We start from the raw sequence: 17,305 nt of genomic DNA on the forward strand, positions 1-17,305 counted from the left end.
GTCAATTAGGATCACCACTTTATTTTAAGAATGTGAAATGTCAGAATAATAGTAGAGAGAACGATTTATTTCAGCTTTTATTTCTTTCATCACATTCCCAGTGGGTCAGAAGTTTACATTCACTCAAGTAGTATTTGGTAGCATTGCCTTTAAATTGGTTAACTTGGGTCAAACGTTTCAGGTAGCCTTCCACAAGCTTCCCACAATAAGTTGGATGAATTGTGGCCCATTCCTCCTGACAGAGCTGGTGTAACTGAGTCAGGTTTGTAGGCCTCCTTGCTGGCACACACTTTTTCAGTTCTGCCCACAAATGTTCTATAGGATTGAGGTCAGGGCTTTGTGATAGCAACTCAAATACCTTGACTTTGTTGTCCTTAAGCCATTTTGCCACAGCTTTGGAAGTATGCTTGGGGTCATTGTCCATTTGGAAGACCCATTTGCGACCAAGCTTTAACTTCCTGACTGATGTCTTGAGATGTTGCTTCAATATATCCACAAAATGTTCCTCCCCCATGATGCCATCTATTATGTGAAGTGCACCAGTCCCTCCTGCAGCAAAGCACCCCCACAACATGATGCGGTTAAGGCGGTTTTGGAGCAGTAGCTTCTTCCTTGCGAGTGGCCTTTCAGGTTATGCTGATATAGGACTTGTTTTACTGTGGATATAGATACTTTTGTACCTGTTTCCTGCAGCATCTCCACAAGGTCCTTTGCTGTTGTTCTGGGATTGATTTGCACTTTTCACACCAAAGTACGTTCATCTCTAGGAGACAGAATGCGTCTCCTTCCTGAGTGCTATGACGGCTGTGTGGTCCCATGGTGTTTATACTTGCGTAATATGTTTGTACAGATGAAGGTGGTACCTTCACGCGTTTGGAATTTGCTCCCAAGGATGAACCAGACTTGTGGAGGTCTACAATTGTTTTTCTGAGGTCTTGGTTGATTTCTTTTGATTTCCCCATGATGTAAAGCAAAGAGGCACTTGAGTTTGAACGTAGGCCTTAAAATATATCCACAGGTCGTCAAACTATGTAAATTAGCATATCAGAAGCTTCTAAAGCCATGGCATCATTTTCATGGAATTTTCCAAGCGGTTTAAAGGCACAGTCAACTTAGTGTATGTAAACTTCTGATGGAATTGTGATACAGTGAATTATAAGTGAAATAATCTGTCTGTAAACAATTGTGGGAAAAATTACTTGTGTCATGCACAAAGTAGATGTCCTAACCGACTTGCCAAAACTATAGTTTGTTAACAAGAATTTTGTGGAGTGGTTGAAAAACGAGTTTTAATGACTCCAACATAAGTGTATGTAAACTTTCAACATCAACTGTATTTGGGATTCTTGGGGTCAAAAGGCAGTGTACAAATTATTTGTAATCATGTTCTGGCCCCCCGACCATCCCCTCAATAAATAATTGTCCCGTGGCTGAATCTTGATGATGATCCCTGGCCTACATTATTGTCAGCATATTCGCTAATGTCGTAGTCAACATAGCTACTATAACTAACGCCTTAGTAAACCCACTACAATCATGCAGTACAGAATACACTCAGCAAGCAGTTTAGCAGTTATACGGGCCCCGGTGGCAATAAATTTATAAAACCAAAAGCTTACCTTGACTTGGAAGAGATCCAGTGTTGGATAGCCATAGCCAGCTAGCTAACATAGCATCCCTCTCTGCTTGAGCCAGGTGTTTGAGTAGGCTAAACTTGCTAGCTGCATCTGCATTTGAAAGTGACATTTTTTTAACTAAAAATAGCTATTTCTCTCTTTCCGTCTTGTTTCTTCATTTTTAAAGAAATTAATTTGTTCAAAAGTATTCAACTATTGTCTTTCTACCTATTTGAGTCAACTACTCACCACAGTTTATGCACTGCAGTGATAGCTATCTGTAGCTTATGCTTTCAGTACTAGACTAATTCTCTGATCGATTGGGTGGAAAACATGTTAGTTCATGCTGCAAGAGCTCTGATAGGTTGGAGGATGTCCCCCGGAAGTTGTCATAATTACTGTGTAAATCTATTGAAAGGGGGTGAGAACCATGATCCTCCTAGGTTTTGTATTGAAGTCAATGTACCCAGAGGATGGAAACTAGCTGTCCTCCGGCTACACCATGGTGCTACGCCAGTGCTGTTTAGGCTACTGTAGACTTTCATTGCAAAACAGTGTGTTTTAATCAATTATTTGGTGACGTGAATATATTTATATTTATAGTTTTATCTTAAAAGGACCACTAATGTTTCACAATTTTTATTTTTATGAAATTCACTGAGGAGGATGGTCCTCCCCTTCCTCTTCTGAGGAGCCTCCACTGCTCAAGACATTATAGCTTTACATTTTATTAATATTTGTAAACATTTCTACTTTGACATTATGGGGTATTGTGTGTAGATCAGTGGCACAAAATCTCAATTTAATACATTTTTAATTCCGGCTGTACCACAGCAAAATGTTTAAAAAGTCAAGGGGTGTGAATAATTTCTGAACGCACTGTATGCCAATGTGCATTGAAGCTGTTCTGGCTCATGGTGGCCCAACACCCTATTAAGACACATTATGGCGTTTCCTTTATTTTGGCAGTTATCTGTACTTCTTAGGAACAACACTAACGATACAGTAATGAGGAAAATAGTTATTAAAGAAAAACAAATTTGGACTTCCACTTCCCAGAATCATATCATTGGCAATCACAGCGTCTGAAGCCGATGACTCATACAGTCATGTACTGACAGGGTATGAGTGTCATCATGTGATTGTAAATGATATGCCTAAACCAACTGAATACGTGCTAACTGCCACTTCTACACATGACTTGAGTCTAATCCTGAATGCTGATTGCTTAAAAGCATATTCCAACAGGTGTCTATTCCACAAATTACCACCAGCTAAATCTATGACGTTAAAATGCCAATTTACTCGTTTCCATCTGTCTCGTCAGCCCAGCAATTTATAAACTTGATCGGCACTATAAAAAGCATCTAGACATTATCTTACATTTATGTTAGACTAACATTTTGTTTTCAACATCGGAGATTTGTTTAAACCCTGCTGTCTGTCTCTAACATTTACAACATTGTTTCAATATTCAAATTAGATCTCTAGCTGTCCTATAGTAATGAACATGTTGGGAGTTGGGACGAGACAGGCAGCGTTTCTCAACCAGTCATGAATCAGCTGGCATCATTTTTATGGATATATCAAAGAAAATGTCAATTGAAAAAAGGTCAAACAAAATTAAGCTCAGCTAGTTTGCAATCTTTCCAGCTTCAATTTGAAGTGATTGTGTTAGCTGTGTTGTTGGCTAGCTCCTCTGAACAACAGTGTCCTGACAAGAGAGCACACTTTCTATGCTTGGTGAACTCTCGCCTAATGAGTTCATTGTTATGGATGTATCCAAATAAATGTCACTAGAAAACAGCTTAAACAAATGCCAATGCAGCTACTTTAATGTTATTCTGTCTGCACTTTTTGACATGACTATAAGTTAGCCGTAGTTGGCTAGCTAGCAAGCAAGGGATAAGAACATTGCCAGACAGTATGGCAATGGAACATTTAGAACGATAGACTATTACATAACAAAAAGACTGAACAACTGGGTCTCTTCTCTGGCAACCAAACCAATAGAACGAACGACCAGCCGGCTTGGGTAGCAGACCTAGATTTGTGTCGGGACTATATCTTGTGGAAGGATGAAATAGTATGAATAAATTCATGAAAATAATGTTTTTAATGAAAAGATGTCAATCATTATTTGAATATGTTGGTATCCGGTATAGACGTGATAACACCCAAGAAGACGGTGTTTGGAGGATATATTGGCACGGTTTGCCAGCCCTCGACGACAACAGCCGTGCCAATATTCCTCCAAACACTGGCTTCATCACCTCACACTTCTTTAACTTAGTTAAATGCATTTCCTCATTCTTGTATAATACCATGAAATTAGCAGCTATAATAGATTGTTTGAATATCTACCAAATGCAAGGAAATCTCTATGCTACATGTTCTGTAAAGTATACCCACTTATATTCTAATACAGAAATGACACTCTTGGTAAGCGATTGGGATCTCTTTAAATCACCAATTTTTAATTTATTTTATTTTACCTTTATTTAACCTAGCAAATCAGTTAAGAACAAATTCTTATTTACAATGAAGGCCTACCCCGGCCAAACCCTAACCTGGACGACGCTGGGCTAATTGTGCGCTGCCCTATGCGACTCCCAATCACAGCTGGTTGTGATACAGCCTGGTATCGAACCAGGGTCTGTAGTGATGCATTTAGCACTGAGATGCTGTGCCTTAGACCGCTATGCCAATTGGGAGCCCACAATTACTAATTGCATAATATTCCTCCTCTGATTGACCGCTAAAGCTGGAAAACCACTAGTTTCCAGAATAATTATGTCTTTGTTATACATTCAGTCCTTGGATTTAGAAACCCCTTACATACACAGTCAATTTGATGTTGTTGGCTTGTGAGCGTGATAAGTGTTGATGAAACTCAACATACCATAAGAGGCATCATTCCATAGTGCTTGTGTTCCAAATGGCACCTTATTCCCTATATAATATAGTGCACTACTTTTCAGTAGGGCCAATAGGGCTCTGGTCAAAAGTAGTGCACTATATAGGGACTAGGGTGCCATTTTGGAATGCACTGCCATTTGGGACGCACAGGTGTTTCACAGTCTGATACACACCAGATATGAATGAGTAAATAGATCACTTGGGGAGACTATATTGTTTCTGGCATAAGAAGCAACTGGAAAACAAGGCATGGTTGTGTGATAAAATGCACAGAATGTACTGATGAATCACAGATATGTGGGCAGCACAAAAATATAAAATGTCATTTAGCATGCATTAATTTACATATGGGTGGCCCCAGCAGGAATTGAACCCACGATGCAGACGATGTGCTCAAAGAAAAGGAGCCACACAGGACCATAAATATTCAACTCCTCTCAGATTGAATTATTGAAAGACAACATGCGCTAGGTTTAGACAGTCTTGAAAGGGTTAAGGATAAATTCCGTGCCGATACGGAATACAACAGGCCAATGTTCAATGCCATGTAGAAATGTTGTTATGAAAAAAGGCCTCAAACCACATTTTGTGACTCAAGGAACATCTGGAATGTCCTAAATCGGACAGTGACTGAGAACGTCTGTTAGCAACATCTACAGGCATGCATACGCAAACACAACAAAAGTTATGGTGACAGGGAAAAAGGAAATAAAGAAAAAAGTATTTTATCTACCTAACAGGTTAGTTTTTTCCCCTTCACTACATTGAAGCAGCAATTTGATGTTGATGACAACTGCAACCCACAGACTTTTAAGGTACTGGCCGGGCTATTTTGGAATGCACTGCCATTTGGGACGCAAGAAAGTGCCAGTAACAATATAGTCTAGGGTTATTAGAATTAACGTATTACCGCCACACCGACAGTCTGGAGTGCCCGCAGTCAAATTCCACATTTAACTAGGTAAATCAGTTAATTAAGAACAAATTATTAGTTATTCTATTCCGGCCAAATTCGGACGACGCTGTTCAATTGTGCGCCGCCCTATGCAACTCCCAATCACGGCCGGTTGTAAATCCAGCCTGGAATCGAATCAGGGTGTCTATAGTGACGCCTCGAGGACTGAGTTGCAGTGCCTTAGACTGCTGCGCCACTCGGGAGCCCACATGATCGTTGAGTCACAGTAACTAGGCTTCTCCAAAATTGAGCTCTGATGCCACTGATGGTCATTAGTGGTTTACCAAACTTGCTATCGGCCAGTCGCTAATCACCGGCGCTCAGCGCTCTATTGTCCCTCTAATCACGAACACTTCATGACAGCCCTGGCATTCAGTGTGAGCGCAATAGGATCACCTGTTGCGCAGCGAGAGCCAGCTCCTCATAGATAATAGTTCATCCATGGAATGAAAGTGTTTCTATAAACCGATGTGGCGCTACATTTCTATAGGCTATGCGTGAGAAAACAGAGTTTTAAAGGACTCTATCGAAAAGAGGAAGATCCCTTCAGCCTTCTATAGGCTAGGCCTACTATATTTATTTCTCAACTTTCCTAATATTAGGCACCTTCTTTCGCTTTACAATAGGACTGGCTGAAATGAACGACGGTGAAAATGTCCTCCATTCGCTATTCGTGCATACGGATGACACTATAATGACCCATTCTAAATCAAAACTAATTTCACATATACTGCATTTCATTAAATATAGGTAAAGACAAGATAAATTGAGAATAGTCTGATGGGTGAGAATATTATCACTTGTGAATGATGCCCAGCGTGTGCAGTCTAAGGCAATAAGCAGTGCGTGCATTTTTCTGCGACTTATTCAAATCAGTCACATGCTTTATGTAGCCGAGCCCTTAGACCTATGTGTTCTGATAAGATTTGTATCACAACTAAAGTGGCCCAATAACTCCAAACGTAGCCGTTTAGGCCCAAGACCCCTGGAACACCGTTAGAGAGCCCATAGCCTACAGAGCCTAGTGAAACATGCGTTGTTATAAACCCAGTCAAGAACGACTCGGAATATGCTATTATGTTCTTCTGAAATAGGCTACATTCTCTTCATATCAATAATGGATTTATTGTGATGGTGTAGGCTATATTAGATGGATTTATTACACTTGTAGATGTTCCAAACGTCCGCATCAGTGGCCTGTAGGATACGTGTGGAAGCTGGAGATGCAAAAAAAAAAAAAACAGGCAGTTATTTGCATGACAATCACCAGTTGACATAAAGTCATGACCACGACAGGCGTAAATCTCATGTTATCCATTTCAAAATGAAACTGAATACAACATTAGGTAATGAGTGGAAATACTGCCCGTGAGTCACTGGTGTCCATAACTTTGTCAAAGATCCCCAAAATAAACCCTCTAAATCCACACACGATATACAAATGGTGACTTCCTGTATTATACTTATGCTAAACATCTTTATACTATCCTACTGAGCAATTTACTTTATGTTCATTGTCGAGTCGGAACCTGCAACTAAGCATTTGGATGGACGATGTGTACCATGCGTATCGCGTACATACCACGAATAAAACTTGAAACTGAGTCAGTGTATGAAATAAACAAGTATTTCAAACAGTCACGCTGTCTTTAAAGGGCATTTTTAAGTTCACGAGACTCAATGTTTAGCATGGTCCTGTCAATGTTTGCCTGTTCTATGACTCATGTGGGCTCAGAGGGTGTTCCCTCTGATTTAACTCAAGTCTGTTTGGGTAGATCGATGAAAATAAGCCCTGCTTTGGGTAGTAGTTGCTCTCAGGCTTTTAGAGCATTGTTGAAATGGCACGGGAGGAGTCACAGTTTACTTTACAGGCCTTTCAGATGTTTCCTCCCATGCAACGTAGAGAGAGCGAGAGCGCGAGCGAGAAAGAGAAAGAGAGCGAGAAATAGAGCAATAGAGCGAGCGCTTCAAGCTGGGAGACATTTAATTAGACTTTCCCCCCCTTCTCATTAGTGACTCATTTAAGCGTGCTCATGGTCTATTTTGGTATAAGTGAATCGATAGGCTTTCCCGCTTTTCCAGTCTCCTGCTGGAGTTATAAATCAAAACATAATTTAAAACAAGGTGGAGTAAGTTAGTGAAATAAACTGGTAAGTTTACGCACCACTGCTCGCCACCACTTCCTTCCGTGGACAACAGGGAGGGACAATTGAATGCAATTTAAATTGTTAAAACATTTCTGGGCTGTTTATCTATGGGTAACAGGGTTGACGTGTTTAAGCACGACCCACTCAGTTTTCCACCACAAAACACCGGAAAATTGCCAAAAAGAGAAAAACCAGCTCACCTCACTTTTACACTATAATTTGGCTATTATGTAACAGGGGTGACCTTAAAATGAGGGACAGGTTGTTTTTTTGTAACCTTAAAATGAATCACTAATCTCATGGAATTAATAACACAATTCAGAAATGAGTCAAAGCAACAAGGGAGAAATGTTGGGGTTAAGTGGGATAAAATCTTCATAGAAGCCACAGAGGGACATGTCAAAATGCTGAATTGTGGCACTTTAGCAAGTCTTAGTTCATATAAAAATAAAAAAAATTAATTGATTGAATTTTGCATGTGGTCAATATGAAAAAACGACTTCTTTTAATATAGCAGGCTTTTAACATGTTATATTCGTGCACAATTTCTACTTACAATATCAGAAGGGAAGCAAAATTTTAAATAAAAAAAATGACTCATTTCGTGGACCAAAACAACATCTGTGTTCGCAAGAACACAAGGCAACCTCATACCCACTTACCATCCCTTCTGACACCATTGAATGACTATGGCCCGCGTCACATTCCCTACCTAGTGCCATTTGACGCACCCTATTTCTCTGTAATAAGATCACGAAGGAAAATGGTTAATTCTCAACATCCTGCAAGAAGAACGATTTCCCTAATAACCCTGTTTACATAGACACATTGCAGAACATCGCCGATCAACATAAACGTTCTACAACAACGTCCATTTTATTTGTGCGATGCGTATTTGATTTGGAGCTCGGACATATAACGTTCGTATGTAAAAAACGACTTCCAAGATGTATACTTTCTGTTTTTCCGAACTCACTTCCCTCGCGCGCAAAAAAAAGAAGGAAGCTCGCGCTGCTCGTACGGGCAGGTCTAATACACCATACTGGCAATCATGTTTCATATGAATGTAATTATTATGTTATGATGAGTTACAACATTTTCTGGTTGTTGTTATGTTACCCGTCGCAAAATATTTTTGTGATGGTGTCATTGGATACTTCCTAGGTCTATGGTTGTGTTTGCCTCTGTAGAGATGGGAAGCATGGAGGTCCTCCATTAAGGAGCAGAAGAGAGAGTGGCTCCAGCCCATGCTCCATGGACATATCTAATGCTATTTCTGTATGACAGGTACAATCTCTACCCTAGTGCCATGCATTAATATATCTCTATACACAGAGTGTACAAAACATTAGGAACACCAGCTCTTTCCATGACATAGACTGACCAGGTGAAAGCTATGATCCCTATGAAACAAACATAAAGTTAGAAATTGTGCTACTCATGCACAAACTCGTCTCGTAAAAGTAATGATGCTTTTTTTTCGATTGGTTAGCATTTGAAAATTGTACAAATAAAACATTTTCCTTCTTCAGAAGTTCCAGCTAGCCAGGCTAACGTTATCATACAGTAGGCATATTAATAATTATATAGTTAATATAAGTAGACATGCAATTCTAATTGACTGTAGCGCATATAAAGCACCCACAAACTACTGGTGGCTGAAAATGCAATCAGCAGGATCACCAGGACAAGTGAAGAATTTCTGGGCAAAAAGGGCAGTCAATTTAAAATTCCTTCCTTCCTTCGCCCCTTCCCCTGCAAGTGTATACTCGTCAGACGTCATGATACGTCATCAGAAGTGTCCACTTCATTTGAGGACTGACGCGTCGAACACACCGACACCGTTACTGAGCAAAATAGCACACAGCATCATCTGGATATGTGTGCAACAACAGTTCAACATTCGCCTTCTGCCACCATTTCTGTCAAGCCGTCTACGCATTACAGTATGACGCATACGTTCGATACATCCAATGTGCGCATCACACAGGACGCACTGCAACTGCCTCTGCAAGGCAGCGCTGCAAGGCAAACGCGGGGTTTCATTGGAAACTAATGTAATTCTGCTGTACCAAAATGCAATGACGCTGTCGGTGTGTTCGAAGCGGGAGGGGAGAGGGTGAGTCTGATTAGTGTTTGGACTGCAGCCAGTGTAGATGAAGGGGAGGAGACAGGTTAAAGAAGGATTTTTAAGCCTTGAGGCAATTGAGACATGGATTTTGTATGTGTTCCATTCAGAGGATGAATGGGCAAGACAAAAGGTTTAAGTGCCCATGAACTTGGGGGGCACCAGGCTCACTAGTTTGAGTGTGTCAAGAACGGCAACGCTGCTGGGTTTTTCATCCTTAACAGTTTCCCGTCTGTATCAAGAATGGTCCACCACCCAAAGGACATCCAGCCAACTTGACACAACTCTGGAAAGCATTGGAGTCAACATGGGCCAGCATCCCTGTGGAACGCTTTCGACACCTTGTTGAGTCCATGCCCCGATTTAATTGAGGCTGTTTGTGTGCATGTGCAAGATTTGTACAGACTTAGAGCTTCAAAACGGTATATCATACACTGCAGTTGGAGGAAACATGGGAAAGTTATGCTTCTTTGAAATTTGACAAACGTGTTCTCACTTAGAGACAAGTAATCCACTCACTAATCCAGCTTCCCTGCCCCCTGGACACTGATCACCTGGCTACATAGCTGATGCACGCTGGACTGTCCATTAATCACGGTACCTCATTCTGCTTGTTTATGTTTTATCTGTCGGCCCCGTTGCCTAGGCAACGCCATTTTACCTGCTGTTGTTGTGCTAGCTGATTAGCTGTTGTTGTCTCACCTACTGTTTAAGCTAGCTTCCCCAATTCAACACCTGTGATTACTGTATGCCTCGCTGTATGTCTCTCTCAAATGTCAATATGCCTTGTATACTGTTGTTCAGGTTAGTTATCATTGTTTTAGTTCACAATGGAGCGCCTAGTTCCACTCTTCATACCCCTGATACCTCCTTTGTCCCACCTCCCACACATGCGGTGACCTCACCCATTACAACTAGCATGTCCAGAGATACAACCTCTCTCATCATCACCCAGTGCCTGGGCTTACCTCCGCTGTACCCGCACCCCACCATACCCCTGTCTGCGCATTATGCCCTGAATATATTCTACCATGCCCAGAAACCTGCTCCTCTTATTCTCTGTCCCCAATGCTCTAGGCGACCAGTTTTGATAGCCTTTAGCCGCACCCTCATACTACTCCTTCTCTGTTCCGCGGGTGATGTGGAGGTAAACCCAGGCCCTGCATGTCCCCAGGCACCCTCATTTGTTGACTTCTGTGATCGAAAAAGCCTTGGTTTCATGCATGTCAACATCAGAAGCCTCCTCCCTAAGTTTGTTTTACTCACCGCTTTAGCACACTCTGCTAACCCTGATGTCCTTGCCATGTCTGAGTCCTGGCTCAGGAAGGCCACCAAAAATTCTGAGATTTCCATACCCAACTATAACATCTTCCGTCAAGATAGAACTGCCAAAGGGGAGGAGTTGCAGTCTACTGCAGAGATAGCCTGCAAAGTAATGTCATACTTTCCAGGTCCATACCCAAACAGTTCGAACTACTAATTTTGAAAATTACTCTCTCCAGAAATAAGTCTCTCACTGTTGCCGCCTGCTACCGACCCCCTCAGCTCCCAGCTGTGCCCTGGACACCATTTGTGAATTGATCGCCCCCATCTAGCTTCAGAGTTTGTTCTTTTAGGTGACCTAAACTGGGATATGCTTAACACCCCGGCAGTCCTACAATCTAAGCTAGATGCCCTCAATCTCACACAAATCATCAAGGAACCCACCAGGTATAACCCTAACTCTGTAAACAAGGGCACCCTCATAGACGTCATCCTGACCAACTGGCCCTCCAGATACACCTCCGCTGTCTTCAACCAGGATCTCAGCGATCACTGCCTCATTGCCTGTATCCGCTACAGAGCCGCAGTCAAACGACCACCCCTCATCACTGTCGCTCCCTAAAACGTGAGCAGGCCTAAAACCTGGCCCGGGTATCCTAAAACACTTCTGTGAGCAGGCCTTCCTAATCGACCTGGCCCGGGTATCCTGGAAGGACATTGACCTCATCCCGTCAGTTGAGGATGCCTGGTCATTCTTTAAAAGTAACTTCCTCACCATTTTAAATAAGCATGCTCCGTTCAAAAAATGCAGAACCAAGAACAGATACAGCCCTTGGTTCACTCCAGACCTGACTGCCCTCGACCAGCACAAAAACATCCTGTGGCGGACTGCAATAGCATCAAATAGTCCCCGCGATATGCAACTGTTCAGGGAAGTCAGGAACCAATACACACAGTCAGTCAGGAAAGCTAAGGCCAGCTTCTTCAGGCAGAAGTTTGCATCCTGTAGCTCCAACTCCAAAAAGTTCTGGGACACTGTGAAGTCCATGGAGAACAAGAGCACCTCCTCCCAGCTGCCCACTGCACTGAGGCTAGGTAACACGGTCACCACCGATAAATCTATGATTATCGAAAACTTCAACAAGCATTTCTCAACGGCTGGCCATGCCTTCCGCCTGGCTACTCCAACCTCGGCCAACAGCTCCGCCCCCACCGCAGCTTCTCGCCCAAGCCCTTCCAGGTTCTCCTTTACCCAAATCCAGATAGCAGATGTTCTGAAAGAGCTGCAAAACCTGGACCCGTACAAATCAGCTGGGCTTGACAATCTGGACCCTCTATTTCTGAAACTATCCGCCGCCATTGTCGCAACCCCTATTACCAACCTGTTCAACCTCTCTTTCATATCGTCTGAGATCCCCAAGGATTGGAAAGCTGCCGCAGTCATCCCCCTCTTCAAAGGGGGAGACACCCTGGACCCAAACTGTTACAGACCTATATCCATCCTGCCCTGCCTATCTAAGGTCTTCAAAAGCCAAGTCAACAAACAGGTCACTGACCATCTCGAATCCCACCGTACCTTCTCCGCTGTGCAATCTGGTTTCCGAGCCGGTCACGGGTGCACCTCAGCCACACTCAAGGTACTAAACGATATCATAACCGCCATCGATAAAAGACAGTACTGTGCAGCCGTCTTCATCGACCTTGCCAAGGCTTTCGACTCTGTCAATCACCATATTCTTATCGGCAGACTCAGTAGCCTCGGTTTTTCGGATGACTGCCTTGCCTGGTTCACCAATTACTTTGCAGACAGAGTTCAGTGTGTCAAATCGGAGGGCATGCTGTCCGGTCCTCTGGCAGTCTCTATGGGGGTGCCACAGGGTTCAATTCTCGGGCCGACTCTTTTCTCTGTATATATCAATGATGTTGCTCTTGCTGCGGGCGATTCCCTGATCCACCTCTACGCAGACGACACCATTCTATATACTTCCGGCCCGTCCTTGGACACTGTGCTATCTAACCTCCAAACGAGCTTCAATGCCATACAACACTCCTTCCGTGGCCTCCAACTGCTCTTAAACGCTAGTAAAACCAAATGCATGCTTTTCAACCGATCGCTGCCTGCACCCGCATGCCCGACGAGCATCACCACCCTGGACGGTTCCGACCTTGAATATGTGGACACCTATAAGTACCTAGGTGTCTGGCTAGACTGTAAACTCTCCTTCCAGACTCATATCAAACATCTCCAATCGAAAATCAAATCAAGAGTCGGCTTTCTATTCCGCAACAAAGCCTCCTTCACTCACGCCGCCAAACTTACCCTAGTAAAACTGACTATCCTACCGATCCTCGACTTCGGTGATGTCATCTACAAAATTGCCTCCAACACTCTACTCAGCAAACTGGATGCAGTTTATCACAGTGCCATCCGTTTTGTCACTAAAGCACCTTATACCACCCACCACTGCGACTTGTATGCTCTAGTCGGCTGGCCCTCGCTACATATTCGTCGCCAGACCCACTGGCTCCAGGTCATCTACAAGTCCATGCTAGGTAAAGCTCCGCCTTATCTCAGTTCACTGGTCACGATGGCAACACCCATCCGTAGCACGCGCTCCAGCAGGTGTATCTCACTGATCATCCCTAAAGCCAACACCTCATTTGGCCGCCTTTCGTTCCAGTACTCTGCTGCCTGTGACTGGAACGAATTGCAAAAATCCCTGAAGTTGGAGACTTTTATCTCCCTCACCAACTTCAAACATGTGCTATCTGAGCAGCTAACCGATCGCTGCAGCTGTACATAGTCTATTGGTAAATAGCCCACCCATTTTCACCTACCTCATCCCCACACTGTTTTTATTTATTTACTTTTCTGCTCTTTTGCACACCAGCATCTCTACCTGTACATGACCATCTGATCATTTATCACTCCAGTGCTAATCTGCAAAATTGTAATTATTCGCCTACCCCCTCATGCCTTTTGCACACAATGTATATAGACTCGCCTTTTTTTTGTACTGTGTTATTGACTTGTTAATTGTTTACTCCATGTGTAACTCTGTGTTGTCTGTTCACACTGCTAAGCTTTATCTTGGCCAGGTCGCAGTTGCAAATGAGAACTTGTTCTCAACTAGCCTACCTGGTTAAATAAAGGTGAAAAAAAAGGACAAATGCTCTAGAAAGATTCCGTTTCTAGAGAGCTCTTTCTTCCGTTGCCCCATTCAGTGTCGTTCACACCCTCTTAAGCCTTTGCCATCTCTTTATGAATTCACATGGAAACGCATGAGTCATCGTGGCATTGTCCTCCTGAAAGTAATTGTTCTACTTAAACTCCCTCTGAGCTTTATCTGTAGCACCAGCTACATTCAGGGCAGCAATGCTTTTGAGAGCTGTGCAGGGTTGGGCGATATGGCTGAAATATAGCATCAAAATATTTGTCTAATTATTGAAGGTATTTCATGTTTTTGAATAATAGCTCTAAATATGCTTAATAAGTAGTGCATGACTCTAGGGCGGAAACAAATGTATTCTAAGTGGTTTTAATAGGACTTTCTGTCATGTTCTGACCTTTATTTCCTATGTTTTGTCTTTATTTAGTATGGTCAGGGCGTGAGTTGGGGTGGGCAGTCTGTTTGTGTTTCTATGTTTTTCTATTTCTGTGTTTGGCCTGATATGGTTCTTAATCAGAGGCAGCTGTTTATCGTTGTCCCTGATTGAGAACCATATTTAGGTAGCCTGGGTTTTCACTGTTGGTTTGTGGGTGTTTGTTTCCGTGTGAGTGTTTGTCGCCACACGGTATTGTTTCGGTTTGGTTTATTTCACTTTATTGTTTTGTATTTCATAGTGTTCAGTGCTTTCCTTAATAAAATCGTCATGAACACTTACCACGCCGCATCTTAGAAAATTACTAAATTAAAAGTGAAACTCACCCAGTAAAATACTACTTGAGTAAAAGTCTAAGTATTTGGTTTTAAATATACTTTAGTATCAAAAGCCAAAGTAATGGCTAAAATATACTTATGTATCAAAAGTATGAATAATTTAAAATTCCTTATATATAGGAATTTGTACGAGATCTTCAGTTTCTTGCCAATTTCTCGCATGGAATAGCCTTCATTTCTCAGAACAAGAATAGACTGACGAGTTTCAGAAGGAAGTTATTTGTTTCTGGCCATTTTGAGCCTGTAATCTAACACACAAATGCTGATGTTCCAGATACTCAACTAGTCTAAAGAAGGCCAGTTCTATTGCTTCTTTAATCAGAACAACAGTTTTCATCTGTGCTAACATAATTGCAAAAGATCAATGATCAATTAGCCTTTTAAAATTATAAACTTGGATTAGCTAATACAACGTGCCATTGGAACACAAGAGTAATGGTTGCTGATAATGGGCCTCTGTACGCCTATGCCGTTTTCAGCTACAATAGACATTTACAACATTCGCAAAGTCTACATTGTATTTCTGATCAATTTGATGTTATTTTAATGGACAAAAAATGTGCTTTTCTTTAAAAAACAAGGACATTTCTAAGTGACCCCAAACTGTTAAACGGTAGTGTACGTATCAAAAGTAAAAGTATAAATCATTTCAAATTGCTTATATTAAACAAAACATACGGCACAAATGTTTTTGTTAATTTACTGATAGCCAGGGGCACCCTCCAACACAGACATAATTTATTGATAGCCAGGGGCACACTCCAACACAGACATAATTTACTGATAGCCAGGGGCACACTCCAACACAGACATAATTTACTGATAGCCAGGGGCACACTCCAACACAGACATCATTTACTGATAGCCAGGGGCACACTCCAACACAGACATAAATATGTGAATTGGACCATTCTCCTGTCAAAATGTAACAAGTACTTTTGGGTGTCAGCAAAAATGTATGGAGTGAAAAGTACATGATTTTCTTTAGGAATGTAGTGAAGTCAAAGTAGTCAAAAATATAAACTGTAAAGAAATAGTACAGATACCCTGAAAAACGACTTAAGTAGTACTTCAAAGTATTTTTTACTTAAGTACTTTACACCACTACCTGCTGAGAAGGAGTGCTGTCTCATGAACTCTGTGACCTAATGGAGTATGGGCCTGACCTTTAGCCACCTGGAGAAACAGTCTGGCATCTGCAGGGACAGATCTGGAGAGGCTACACACACACACACACACACACACACACACACACACACACACACACACACACACACACACACACACACACACACACACACACACACACACACACACACACACACACACACACACACACACACACACACACACACACAAAATAATGTGATGATAGGGTGTAGTTTTAGTATCATGTGAACCAAAATACCTTTCTGCAATCTGCAGCCCAACCTGGGCCAACGGCTCCACACTCTGGCCAAACTGGGCAGCATTCGTAGCACTGGCACTGCCCAGGACGTGGCGGACATAGACGCCCTAAATCAGAGAGAAAGATAGATTGAGAAAAAGAGAGTGGGAATGACAGACAGAATAAAGCGAGAAAAATCACAATTTATGATCCGCTGTGATCCATTTACGATCCTCCTGAATTTATGATCCTCCTGATTTTCCTATCAGCATGAAAAAGGGAAAATGCCAATGGTGTCTATTTTCAACCGGGGGTCAGAGATAGATGAAAGCCAACGCAGATTGATGAAGAAAAAAAAGTTTGGAATTTAAGCCTCTCCTCTTTACAGAACACACCCCAGGAGTCTGCTTTGGTTTGCCGTGTTCAGGTACAGACGAAAGATGTGTGTGTGTGTGTGTCTTGATGAGATTTAATTAGATGAGAATGTGGACCTGGGAATAGTTTGAGCTCATTTGCTGCCTCTTCAGCTGAACAGCCCCAAAGAGATGACAAGCTGGGAGATAGAGAAACTGCTACAGTGTGTTTGTGTGTTCCTTCATTTACACCCGTCTATCTAATGTCAGTGAAAAGATGCATCTTATCACACAGCTCTATGGGGAGTAATTATACACCCCATAATGCACCTTGTGTGCATGTTTGTGTGTGAAAGAGAGAGAATAACCTGAGCAATCCCTGCCATCTTAAAGACATGGAGGGCCAGGTAGAAGTTGAGCTGATTGAGATCAGGTCCTCAGGAGTGGGTACACCTGGCCATTGAGAGAGAAATACAGACATTGGAAACTTAAGGCGTCCGCATACATAGGTTCGGTTAGCTTCTATCAGAATTCGGCTTGGCGAAGCGACTGTCTTTGCTCTCATACTCCCAAAAGCTCTTCGCTTGAAAAAGTAT

At 42.3% G+C, this 17,305-nt stretch overlaps 1 protein-coding gene across 3 annotated transcripts in view; it reads right to left on the bottom strand.

Annotated features, from left to right (window-relative positions):
- acad11 (acyl-CoA dehydrogenase family, member 11) overlaps nucleotides 1-17,305 on the bottom strand; it is a 42,353-nt gene that overhangs the window by 21,698 nt on the left and 3,350 nt on the right. For all 3 annotated transcript variants that reach the window (XR_010452034.1, XM_064941853.1, XM_064941852.1), the window contains one exon: nucleotides 16,378-16,484. Coding sequence is in view for 2 of the 3 variants with exons in the window: in XM_064941853.1 (XP_064797925.1) it covers nucleotides 16,378-16,484 (107 nt within the window). In the remaining variant the exon portion in view is untranslated. The remainder of the gene's footprint in view (nucleotides 1-16,377; nucleotides 16,485-17,305) is intronic.

Source organism: Oncorhynchus masou, chromosome 28 (assembly GCF_036934945.1).
Source record: "Oncorhynchus masou masou isolate Uvic2021 chromosome 28, UVic_Omas_1.1, whole genome shotgun sequence".
Classification (NCBI taxonomy): domain Eukaryota; kingdom Metazoa; phylum Chordata; class Actinopteri; order Salmoniformes; family Salmonidae; genus Oncorhynchus; species Oncorhynchus masou.